The 12,280-nt window shown below is 40.6% G+C and overlaps 1 protein-coding gene across 1 annotated transcript in view; it reads right to left on the bottom strand.

Moving 5' to 3' along the window:
- ADCY2 (adenylate cyclase 2) overlaps positions 1-12,280 on the bottom strand; it is a gene marked incomplete at both ends in the record, with an annotated part of 216,402 nt that overhangs the window by 4,578 nt on the left and 199,544 nt on the right. The window contains 3 exons of the mRNA XM_084279914.1: positions 942-1,056; positions 3,125-3,232; positions 4,360-4,506. Of these exons, the coding sequence (XP_084136040.1) occupies positions 942-1,056; positions 3,125-3,232; positions 4,360-4,506 (370 nt within the window). The remainder of the gene's footprint in view (positions 1-941; positions 1,057-3,124; positions 3,233-4,359; positions 4,507-12,280) is intronic.

Genomic DNA, 12,280 nt, shown 5'->3' with positions numbered 1-12,280 from the left:
CTCTAGCGAGGAAGACAAAACACGTGGGCAAGGGAGCGGTCTCAGGAACCCCCGAGTGTTTCAAGGCAGAAGCCAGCAAGTTTTGCCAGTGGGTGGCACTGTGAAATAAACCAGAGGAGCAGCCCAAAGGGACAGGCCGTGGCACAGCAAGGAAAAGACAAAACAGGAGAGTAAATGTTGGAAATCGAATACTTCTGACATGTTTACAGGATTGATGAGTTTCCAATATTTATTTACTGCTTTCATTTCACACTTTCCAAGTTACATATTGCATTCTAAAACTGCTGTGTATTGCTATCAGGAACTAGACGTTTTGGAACATATGGTGCTTGACCAGCTCTGAATTAATTTATTTCATCATGCTTTCCATATATTACTGCAGCCACCTATTTCTTTTTTTTAGAATACCCTCATCTGCAACTAGAAGAAATTAGCAGGGATAATATAAGGGAAAACACTTTCAAATACAAACTAGTTATCTTTGCTCTTCCTTGTCAATAGCCACCCAATAGCAAAGAAGAAAAATAGCCTCCTTTGTCTAACACTGGGAAGGGAAGGGTGCATTTTTGTATGCTTGCTTGAGTTTGGTACATCTAAAATATTTCCAACTCCTGCCTCACTGGCCTTCTCTATCTCTTGTCCTCCAAAACCATTTATTACAGTTACTATAAAACCATTCAGAGCCACAGGAATGCATTTTTCAACCATTCTTTACTTGGCAATGCCACCCATTTCTGAGTCTTGCCTTCAAACACTCCTTTGCACCACATCAGTGGTTAACAGGCAGTACCATGTAGGCTGCCTTTAAACTGGGTGAAGCTGGTGCTATTTCTTTTCATGTCCCTTTTGGTCAGTCCTCCTGACACTTCAGTCAGCTGGTACTTCACACTAAATTCTCCCCCTCCCCCATGATACTCTCATAAAAATCCCATGATACATACCTACTCGTAACTTGAAGTCATTGAAGGAATGCTTGTTTATGACATCCAGTTTCGCCACCAAGGCAAATGCAAACTCCACCATGGTTCCTATGTGCATATACTGTCGTTCAGGTTCCTGAATTTAAACAGCCAAACAAACAGAATAAGGTAATTTTCCTTAGCCTTAGTTGCTGTGAGAATACAACCAAATACGGTGAACTCTTGAAAGCACTTAAACCCTTAGGGATTTCCTTATGCCAGCAGCCAGCAGAGGAAAAGTAATGTAGAACAAGGTTCCCTGTCCACCATCAATAAGATCAAACAGTGGCCAGTAGATCAGGATGCATTTTATTTACCACAGTCAGGCAGTCTAGAGATGATCGATCCAAAACATGTCTAATTTTGATTGTTGAATAACCGATTAGCTGCTACCAAATCCCACAGGCAATCAATATCTATATGTGCCCAGGATTTGCTCATTAACTTGCTCTAAGCGTCTGCTTCCATTTTATGCCCTGTAATAATAAATAATGCATGTGGACAGCCCCACAGAGACTCCCCCCTCGCACTGTAGCACAGCTCAGCACCCTAGTTACTGCATTAGCTCCAGTGAAATTCACAATTTTGAGTTCCTCCGCTTCTCTCATCTCGATGATAAGCAAGGACTTCTGAGGACATCTAATAAAATATAAGAGGAAGAGAGGAAGAAGGCAACCTATCTCTTTCTCCCTAATTTACTAGCTCAGAGCTTATACTACTTATAAAGGCTATAGACCTACGCGTCTCCTGATATATAACAGTGTAGCCTGATTTTTAAGTACTGGTTTGAGTCCCCTCAGGCTGAGGAGAAAATTGATTTTCAGGCTTCTGCAGCACAGGATAGGACCCCTGACAAGAGGATGATTTCATAAGAGATGGACTCACTGATCGTTAGGAGAAATGACTGAACCTTCCACATTTCTTGAGATACAGTGACAGAAGAGATAGACAGATGACAACTTTCAGGAGATGATTCATAGAGTAGATGCATCAGCCTAGGTGGGACAGTGATGGTGCTTGCCAGAGCAGCTGTTTAGATGAATGAAGCCTGTTTCCTTTGAAGTTAACTCCTAGCTAAGACAGATGGTTTTCTGTTCAGTTAATGTATTCAGAGCCCATCTTTAAGGACTTAGTCTTCCTTGGGTGCTTGTTTTAAGCTGGGGGCTGTCCCAGCATTATGCCTAGCAGTTGGTCACCACCACACTAGATACTGCAGTATCTGTGGATCTCTGGGTGTCTGGATTGAAGGCTGCTGAGTTTTGGTGGGTTTCTTTTGAAAATGTGTATTAAGTCACCAGCAGAACATTAAAAATTGGATCTCTTGATTCACGGTTTGTGAAAATAACTCAAGCAACAAATTTCTTCCTGTGCACATGCCAGTTTTAGCTGTGACAAAAGCTCCTCTGAGTCTTCTCATCTCCAGTCTACAGTTCTGCATTTCCTTCATCCCCTTCACCTCCCTGCATCAAATGTCAGAGCTAATTTAAAGTCATCCTTTTTTTTTTTGTCCTCAGGATCCTTAGGGTCTCTAGTTCAGGCGTTAATTGCTTCTGTGTAGAGGGAACATAAGTTTGGCAAGAGCATGTTAATCCTTAGCAGAGAATGTGTTGATTCGTAATTGCTGTTTCTCTGTCGCTAACCCATAGTACTCTAAAGATCATGGCAAAAGCAAGGTTTTTGCTTTAAAGTTATGAATTGCTTCTCTGAACTTCATTTCTACTGACTCCAGTTCCCAATCCTACCCTATTAAGTAAACCAGAAACAAAGCAATATGCTCTCCATGCTGAGCCTGAGGGTTCTTTAAGTGTATGGTTTGTATGGCTACTCATCCCTCCCAGCTTACAATGGAAAATACTCATCCTTGCAGTCTTTTATGTACTCTATCAATCCCATTCTGCAGCAGCGGGTAGGAATAAAATACTGCATTGTATTTAGAGTGGAAGGCCTGTTTTAGACTTAGCAAATACAGAGATGCCATTTTCAAAGCACAATGTGAAGAACAGTTATTCACAGACTACTAAAGTACACACTTGTCCCATATAATATAATCTAAATTAGTAAGAAAAAAACTAGACCACAAAATTATGCATAGCCTTCAGTTTAATGAACAGAATGATAGCCTTCACTCAAACACGTTTTTTATTAAGCAGGAACCTTTTCTGTACCTGACACTGTTCTTGGTTGGGTGTAGCACTCAATCCCGTTGCTGCCATGTAAGTGCTTCCAATGGTCTTTATCTTTTCAACTCCACTGAACTTTGGCTTTGACAATAACTGTAAAACAAGGAGGGTTGTTTGTTATTCAGATCAGCAGCCTTGTTACTCCAACAGCATTGTCACTCTAACAGCATTCAGAACATCAGTTCTTACAGCAGTCTCTTAATAGACCTCACATGGCTTCACAAATATATACAGTTTGAAGGACTTAAGGATGGATAAAACAATAGTTACAGCCTCCAAGGAAAGGTAATTTCTGTCTGCTAAATACCTTTTATTATAAGGGGACTAAATTTATAGTAATGAGAATAAATTCCACCTTATCATACATGCAGCTCTTAAAGTCAGTAGACTTTGCACTCATTTGATACTGGAACTGAGTCACCAGCTGAGCAGCTTTCTGAGAGTAAGCATCTTTTTCATGTCAATAGGACAGTCCATGCCAATGGGACTAAAATCCACGGATTATAGTTCGTATCCCAGGTTGCTTTGGACATTCAAATGCTCTCTAAAGGGGTTTGCTGCTAAAATACCCTCTATAGATGCAGATCCACAAATCCAGACTGTGCTCTCTGAGTCATGACATTATGCCTTTCTCCAGTACCTTCCTTACTTCATAACTTCCTTTAAGACAAATAATGTTCTCAGTGAGACCTTCACAGCTGCATGTTCATGATCCATCTGCAGTCATAATCTGTATTTGCTTGGGACTTCAGAAAACGGAGTATTTAAACTCATACAATCCTTTCTGTTGCTCATGTATCAACTCTGTATAATACACAGATCAGGTATAACACAAAGCTGTATTGTTTTAGGGGACACAGATTTACATACCTGGCTTTAGGCACTAGTATTTCAAAACTGTAGTTAACATATGGCATGGAGCATGACTGCCTCATGAATTGCAGCTCAAGGGCAGAAATTTCTCTATCAGATACACACAAAGGATTCTCATTACAGCTAATCAAAAGTAATTGAATGTGATATCAGATCAATATCTGATATACCCCAAATAATTTTCTTTTTCCTTTGATACTCCCTGTAAGCAATTTCCACGTGACTAGGCCCACAAAAGTTCTTTTCTGACAGCTCTTCCACTCTCTTTCAAGTATATTTGCTTACTGTTGCATACCCTGGGTTATTAAGATTGAAACCATATGTTGATTGTTGTTAGAAGTACATACATCATCGAAGTCAGCAATGATCTCATTTAGCAGCCTGAGACATTCCAAGCCTTCCTTATTTACATCAGATTCTGTGTAAAATTCCTTGAAATCCGGAACAGAGGCAAACATCACACAGACACAGTCATATGACTGATGATATAGATCCTGTCCAAAAGAAAATAGCATAGAGAAAAAAAATCATACTCTGCTCTAGATAAGAGTTTCTTTATGACTACACAGTGTACTGGTTCTGAAAAGGGAGGCATTGTAGTTATTGGAATGCCTTAAGATGGTGAGTCAGTATTTTTTGCATTTAGTTGCACTTATTAATTTTAAACAGTGTGTAAACATATTTGTTAGAGAGAGACTCAACAAAAGTTATCCTTTTTTTCTCCTAAACATTAACTACATTTATATGAAATGCTCATAATTTATTAGATAGGGCCCATTTCTGGGGCTTCTCATGTTGAGGAGTTGTTTTGCCTTGCATGGCTGAAACTATATTTTTGAAAATAATCTCTCATTTATAATTAGCTGTTTGTGTTACTGTAATAACTAGAAAACTAAAATGAAATCACAAACCCAATGCACTGCAAATGCATAATGCATAAGAATCCAGATAGTTCCTAACCTAAAATGACAAGATGTCTAATAGGACAAAACAATTGTCATTTCTTTTCTATAAAAAGGAGCCAAGGCAAAGGGAAAGAAGTCACCTGAACTAAAACTTATTTACGTCAGAATTGCTGCTATTTTCTCTGACCAGTGAAATGAGAGCACCTCTGCTCCACAGGAATATTCTGGTGATAAAAATGACCAACCAACCCCCACCCCTGCTTCAGTTTCCTCTCTGCTGCCCTTAAACATTAGAATAGCTCTTCTTTCAGGATAAATTCACATCCTGAATAAAAAAGGAAAGAAGGAGTATTTATTAAACTAATACTTTTAAAGAAAACTTAATATCTGTGCACAAAGGTAGCCACAGCAATAAAAGATCCTGTAAGCTACCATAAAGTAAAATTCTGTCCCAGTTATTATTTGAATAAAACATCGATTTCAATACTCATGTGAATAAGGTGAATAGGATTTGTTCTGTGATTCCAAAAAGCATAAAATATTATTTTCCTTTGTACTTATCAAAACCTTTTGGGTTTTTTTTTTTTCAATTTCACTGGCAGTATGTTTCTTTTTGAAAGAATGTGGTGTGTCTCTACACAGATGTGTACAGATATAGCAAATCTCTGTTGGCAATGTACAGCTGAAAAATAGCAGAACTATGGGAAAACTGCTGTCCACCTCATCCCAGAACAGGTGTGAGGGAAGTTTCTGGTCAAACATGACAATGATGGTGGATAGGGAGGACCATGGGCAGCTGGAGGGGGAGGAGGAAGATGATTTATTGATAGATTTTTCTGTTCCTTTATTTTCTAAGGATTCCATACCCAGAGCATCACTGAAGCTCCATTATGCCTCTGTGGAGTGGGGATAGACTATATCATTGCAATACACCATTATTATATATATTCTTAAACCTGAAATGGCCCACCTGTATCTGCTATCCAGCTGACAGACATATATACACAATCAGTATCACTTTAAAGTGACCTCATTGTGCAAATGAAAAGCAATTAAACAAAACATCCGGGTCAGGGAGTTCACTGTCAGATTGCTACTTAACTTCAAAGGATTTCTGGATCTGCACTGTCGTCTTGCCGAGAGAGTTTTTCATGAAGAACAAACATTGTGATAACCTTTTTCTGCCATCTGTTTTACCCATCTCCATAAACACCTGGTTAATAAATTTAATTCATATAATAAAGTAATCAAATGGTGGGGAGAAGGAACCCTCTGGCTGGATGACATCAACTGAATTTAGGCAATTTAAGCATCTGACTGAAGTACTTAGTTTGCGAGCACGGTCATCCTATGTGTCCTATACTGTCAGTACAGCAGATGTGCCTAATCTGTAAGGTAATTTTAATGCCAGATGGACAGAATCACCTCAGATAGTGCTTCCCTGTCTCAGTCAGTCATGGAAAAAAAGGCTAAAGAGGTAATTTTTCCTAACATAGGCACTCAAGAGGAGTGCCTGAAACTGTTCAGGATGACTTTAACAAATGCAGAAGCTCAGGCTCAAAATGACCTCTCTTCAGTCTCTCACACTTAAAACCAGGCCTATGCTGTAATACTGCAGTGACATACACTGGTGGCTGTCTTGAGTATCTATGCACCTAGATTTGGTGCAGATCTATTTAAATTAGCTTGAAATTGGATAAGTGGAGCAGTAAAGAAGATTAACAGGCTGAATCCTCAAATATTTAGGTTTTGTATTTTTCTTCACATCTACCTACTCCAAATTTACCTCAGACACATCTACACTAAAGCTACAGTAACATTTGCATATAAATATACTAAAAAAAGTTAACCTGATGTGCAGAGGACCTTATGTAGGCAAGTTAGCAGAATAGCTACTGAGACTACATTCTGTAGTTGACTTAGCTTCCTTCTATCTCTTCAAGTTACCTTCCCTGTAACTTGAATTCAATTTTGGGTGAAGGAATTCAGGCCATCCACGGTGCTGGTGAACTGTCAAAAATATAGGGCCTTGGTAATACAGACGGGGAGGTTCACAGTGTTATATGAAAGACTGGAGCAGATACAAGAGCAATTATGGCAGAACACAGATAAACATGGTTATTGCACATAATTTTGAAACATGTCCTGACAAAATAAGCAAGTTGTATACATCTATGATAATTTTTTTTAAAAAAAATTTGGTTCATACTCATAGTAACTTGAAAAATCCAGCAAGTTAAATCTAGCCAAAGTAATAGTACAGTTAAAATTAATACACAATTCTGTTGTCCTAGGGATTCTGTCAATTAGTAAAAAAAGTTGTTTTAATTTACCAGATAAACATTAGATAGCAGCTGTTTTCCTTGCTTTATTGTATCCTGCTGATTTTGCATCCTGAGAATGTAAGACATGCCAGAATTACACTACTGATGAGATACTGGCTGTAAAGTTTGTGAGACAGACAAAATCTGGGCACTGATACTGGAACAGTGCTGTATCTGAAATAGCATGTGTAAACTAACAACATGTAAAGGTTTACTTGAGAATACAACTTTTAAGTTCAATGCTATTCAACCACATGAAAGACAAGAGCTTAGGGGGTTAAAGACCCAAATACTTATGTGAGTACTAAAGAAATATGTAACTAGGAAGTGTATGAAAAGCATCTGCAGAAGCGAGACAGGCCCTTACATTTACAAGTAAAAGCACATAGATCTTCAGCGGTTCCTTGAACTTTTGCTGAAGTATCTAATGGTGGATATTGCCTGGGCCCTGTAGCTGAGCAGATGGCTGATGGGTAGCAACTCCTGTCTTACTACGACTGCCACTGAAAAAATAAGCTGTCTTTCAGACATTAAATGTGGAGCCCTAACTAGCTATTAGCAAATGCCTTTGCTGTCTGCCCTGCAAGCGCAAGTGTTGCTCGGAATAAATCACGGCAACTTGCACAACGCACAGTTATCAAGAAGAGAAATATGACTGAGCAAAAGGCAGGAGCAGAGATTCAAGTAGAAGTTCTACTGTGACACAGGAAGATCGGTGTGCTGCTTTGTGCTGTTGTCTGTCCTCCCAGCAGGACTCAGGTGGCAGTTTGCTCAGAAGAGTGCCTCTACCATGACGGCGGGCACTTGCCACAGAGTTAAAACCAGCATTTCTACAGAAAAAGTCCCCATTCTTTGATGACTATAAGCTGTCAGGGAGGGATGCTATCCACCTCTCTAGAAGAAGCAAGGGAATCTTTAGGAATAGGATGGCCAACTTGGTGAACTGGGGTTTAAACTAAAGGACTTGGGGGCGGGATCCAAACTGGCAATGCTCATGCCATTACATCCAGCTGGGGAATAAGACAGGCCAACCACAGCAATAATAAATGTCCCCTAGATGCCTCCCAAGATGAGTACCAATCACCTCAAGTGAATGTATACCAATGCACATGGCCTGGGGAACAAACAGGAGGAACTGGAGCTTTATGCCCTGTCAGATCATTTGAATAACTCAAAACATGGTGGGCCAACTACCATGAATGGAGGATCATGATGGATAGCTATAAGCTGGGAAGAGGAGGAGAAGGAGTAGTTAGACTCTTTTTAAGGAGAACCTTGAATGTATAGAAGTAAAATACAGTGATTGCGGAAGCCCTATCAAATGCCTCAGAGTCAAGATCAGAGGGGTCATCTCCAAGATCACACTTAGACGCATCTGCTATGAACCTCCAAACCCAGATGATAAGGCAAACAAAGCAGTATTTGGCTCACTTGAGCAAGGTTCAGGTGAACAAAACCTGGTTCTTATGGGTGACTTCAGCTACCAGGATATTTTTCTGAAGAACAGTACAACAGCTCACATCATCCATCAAGTTCCTGGAATGGGTAGAGGTCTGCTTCCTCATACAGATGCTAGTGTGACCAGGTGGCCAAGAAGGCATCTTGGCTTGTATCAGAAACAGTGTGGCCAGTAGGTCCAGGGAAGTGATTGGCCCCTGTACTCGGCATTGGTGACGCCATAGCTCGAATACTGTGTTCAGTTTTGGGCCCCTCAATACAAGACATTGGGATGCTGGAGTGTGTCTGAGAAGGGCAACCAGGCTGGTGAAGGGGCTGGAGGGAAAATCATATGAGGAGCAGCTGAGGGAGCTGGGGTTGTTGAGCCTGGAGAAGAGGAGGCTGAGGGGAGACCTTATCACTGCCTACAGCTACCTGAAGGGAGGTTGTAGAGAGGTGAGTGTTAGACTCTTCACCCAAGTGACAGGTGATAGGACAAGGTGGGATGGCCTCAAGATGTGCAGGGGTAGGTTCAGATTAGACATTAGGAAAAAGTTTTTCCCCAGAAGGGTTATTGGGCACTGGAACAGGCTGCCCAGGGTGGTTGAGTCACCATCCCTGGAGGTATTTAAGACAAGTAGACAAGGTACTCAGGGATATGGCTTAGTAGAGGACAGGTATGGTTGGACTCAATGATCTCAAAGGTTGTTCCCAACCTAGTGATTATATGATTCTATGATTCTAGATGTGCCAACCAGGAATGAGGCACTTCTGGACTTGCTACTCACAAACCAAGAAAACCTGCTTTGCAGTATCTTGGTTAGTGACAGCCTTGGCTGCCGTGATCACAGTATTGTGGAGTTTGGGATCCTGCTCAGCACACTGAAGCTTAACACTAAGACAGAGGTTTTAGATTCTAGAAGAGCAAACTTCATCTCACTCAGAGCTCAGTTGGGAAAGATTCTGTGGGAAGCTTCCATGGAGGATAAAGGAGCTAACAAGTGCTGGGAGTTTTCCAAGAACACTCTCCTGGAAGCACAAAACCAGTTCATGCCTTGTAAAGGGAAGGGAAACAGGTGGAGCAAGAGACACCACTGGCTTAACTGTGAGCTTCTGAGTCTACTCAAAACTAAAAGAGAAGCATACCAGAGATGGAAAAACAGATGAATACACATTAAGAGCTACAAGGGCATTGCCACTTGTCAGGCCACTGTGTTCATTTTGGGTCCCACTATACAAAAGAGATGTGTACAGGCTGGGGAGGGTCCACAGGAGGGCCACTGGGATGATCAAAGGACTGGGAAACCTGCCATAGGAGGAAAGGCTGAGAGAACTGGCTTTGTTCAGCCTTGAGAAAAGAAGGTTTACTGGAGACATCACCACCATGATCCAGTACTTTATGGGTGACTAAAAGAAGATGGGAGACTCACTTTTCACAGTGAGACACATGAATAAGGTGAGGGGTAATGGGTACAAGTTACTTCTGAGGACATTCTGATTGGACACAATTGGAAAATTTTTCACAATGAGAACAACAACCATTGGAATAATCTCCCCAGGGAAGTGGTGGATTCTCCAAGATTGGATAATTTTAAGATTTGTCTGGACAGGGTGCTGGGACATCTTGTCCAGACGGAGCTTTTGCTATGAAAACTTGAGCCAGCTGATCCATGAGGTCCCTTCAAACTTGGTATTCTATGATTCTACAATTCTTCCTCTGTAATACTGGGGCAATATCCATCCCCCTTAATGCTCTACAGCACAGCACCAGCATAGAAACAACAACAAATGGCACTGTTTAGAACCAGATGACTAGTACTTGTGTCTGTCACAATAAACGTCAAGAGAATTTTAAGGAGGCAATCCCAGCTAGTTTATTTCGATCATTCATAATAGTAAAGACTGTAGCAATTGGGTGCCTTAATCTTCCTATGAGTACTTGAAACACTACTTTCAAAAATGTGTAATGACAAAATTGAATGCAACACCATTCCAGGAAGGAATGGCTTTGCTTCTTTCAACAAAAATAAAATCATCCTGTCTTCTGCAGTCAATCCCTTTTTTTTTCTCTTCTTCCTTTTTTTCCCTATTTTTTTCTTTCCCTTTGATAATCTCTGAGTTTATGCTGGTTGGGTGTCCTTATGTCCCCTCTTCTTCTACAGTGCCTGGAGACTTTCTCAGGATGGAGGAAGCAAACTGGTCACATTCTACCTCTTGGAGGTCTATGGTGGTCAGTATCTCTGGGGCAGAATTTCTGCTTTAAGTAGGGTGCTGTCTCCATCCTGTAGCTAATTAAACAGGATTCCTGTGGCTCAGTCATGTGCTTGCCAGTTAGTTTGCAGCACAAAAGCTCCTGAGCACCTTTTTACTAACATGGGATCTGGATTCAAACATCATAAAGGAAAAGTCTGCACAAGCCAGGTGCAGATATATTTAGTCTTGGCCTCATTTCCTGCTTTTTATTTTGTATTTGTTCCTATCTTTCTTTCTCTGAACTGTAAAGTACCCTCTTTGGTACCGAGCATGCAGAGTCTAAGCAGAAACCCAGTTCCAGAGGTTCTGGTAAAGCAAACAAACCTTTATTACAGTTTGCTCTGAAGTAACATTGCTTTTACCATATCAGCATTAGTCAATGTGCATCCTGCTAGGAAAAGACCTTTGTTTATTGTCTAAAAGTACTGTCCCACTCCTCCCACTTAGCATTCATCCACTCCTTTTTCCCCCTTGCAGTCCTGCTGCCTGTTCTTCAGCAGCATACTTTGTCTTCCCTTTCTCCATACAGCTGCATGCATAAAATTCTAAGGGTAGCAGTATTCTGAAACAGATCATTCATCCATTAGATTAATCTCAAAATCTGGTTTAAAGAGAAAAGAATACATAAAATAATACATAAAACCATAGTAAGGTGAATGTTTGCAACTAAAGAAAATGTGAACAAATGTCAATACAGCATCTGTTTACCTAAACAGCCACACAAGGAAAACAGATGCTTGATCTGACCTAACATATTCTCAGGTGTATATGCATACACTCATACAGAATGTCCTTTAAGGCTCTCCATACCCTTGCTGATACTGGCTCTTTCTCTTTGAAAACTGTGTTTAAAGATAAACAAAACAAGAAACAACTCAAGATTATTTTTTTTTTGAAGGATGCCACTATAATTATGCCAAATACCTTTTTCTTCAGCTGTCATGATAGATTGGAGAGCTCAGCACATGACAATTTCTGATCTTCACTAAATTTACTAAAGCTCATTCCAACCTTAGCATCTTGAGGGGTGACAATATAAATCCAGTTGCCAATAGAAAGGTGAGCAGATGGTGTTGCTCTGCTGGGGAGCTGAGATGGAATAGCACATAAATGAGAAAGCAAATCTCCTGATGGTTTGCTGTGTTTAATGCCTGAACTGAGAATTGGAGCTGAGCCAGCCTGGCTCCCAGCCAGGGTCTTCACTGGATTCAAAGGAACCCCACAGCAGTTTTCCTTCCACATTAGCCACCAAATGAATATTTTCAGGTAGGACTAAAGAAGTGATACAATGTACTGACTAGCACTGCTTAATGCAAATCACTGTGAAAGGGAAGACATTGTCCTTTTTG

Source organism: Gallinula chloropus, assembly GCF_964237585.1.
Source record: "Gallinula chloropus genome assembly, chromosome: 2".
Lineage (NCBI taxonomy): Eukaryota > Metazoa > Chordata > Aves > Gruiformes > Rallidae > Gallinula > Gallinula chloropus.
The sequence above is the reverse complement of the archived record's forward strand: the minus strand, read 5'-3'. Positions and strand labels throughout refer to the sequence as shown.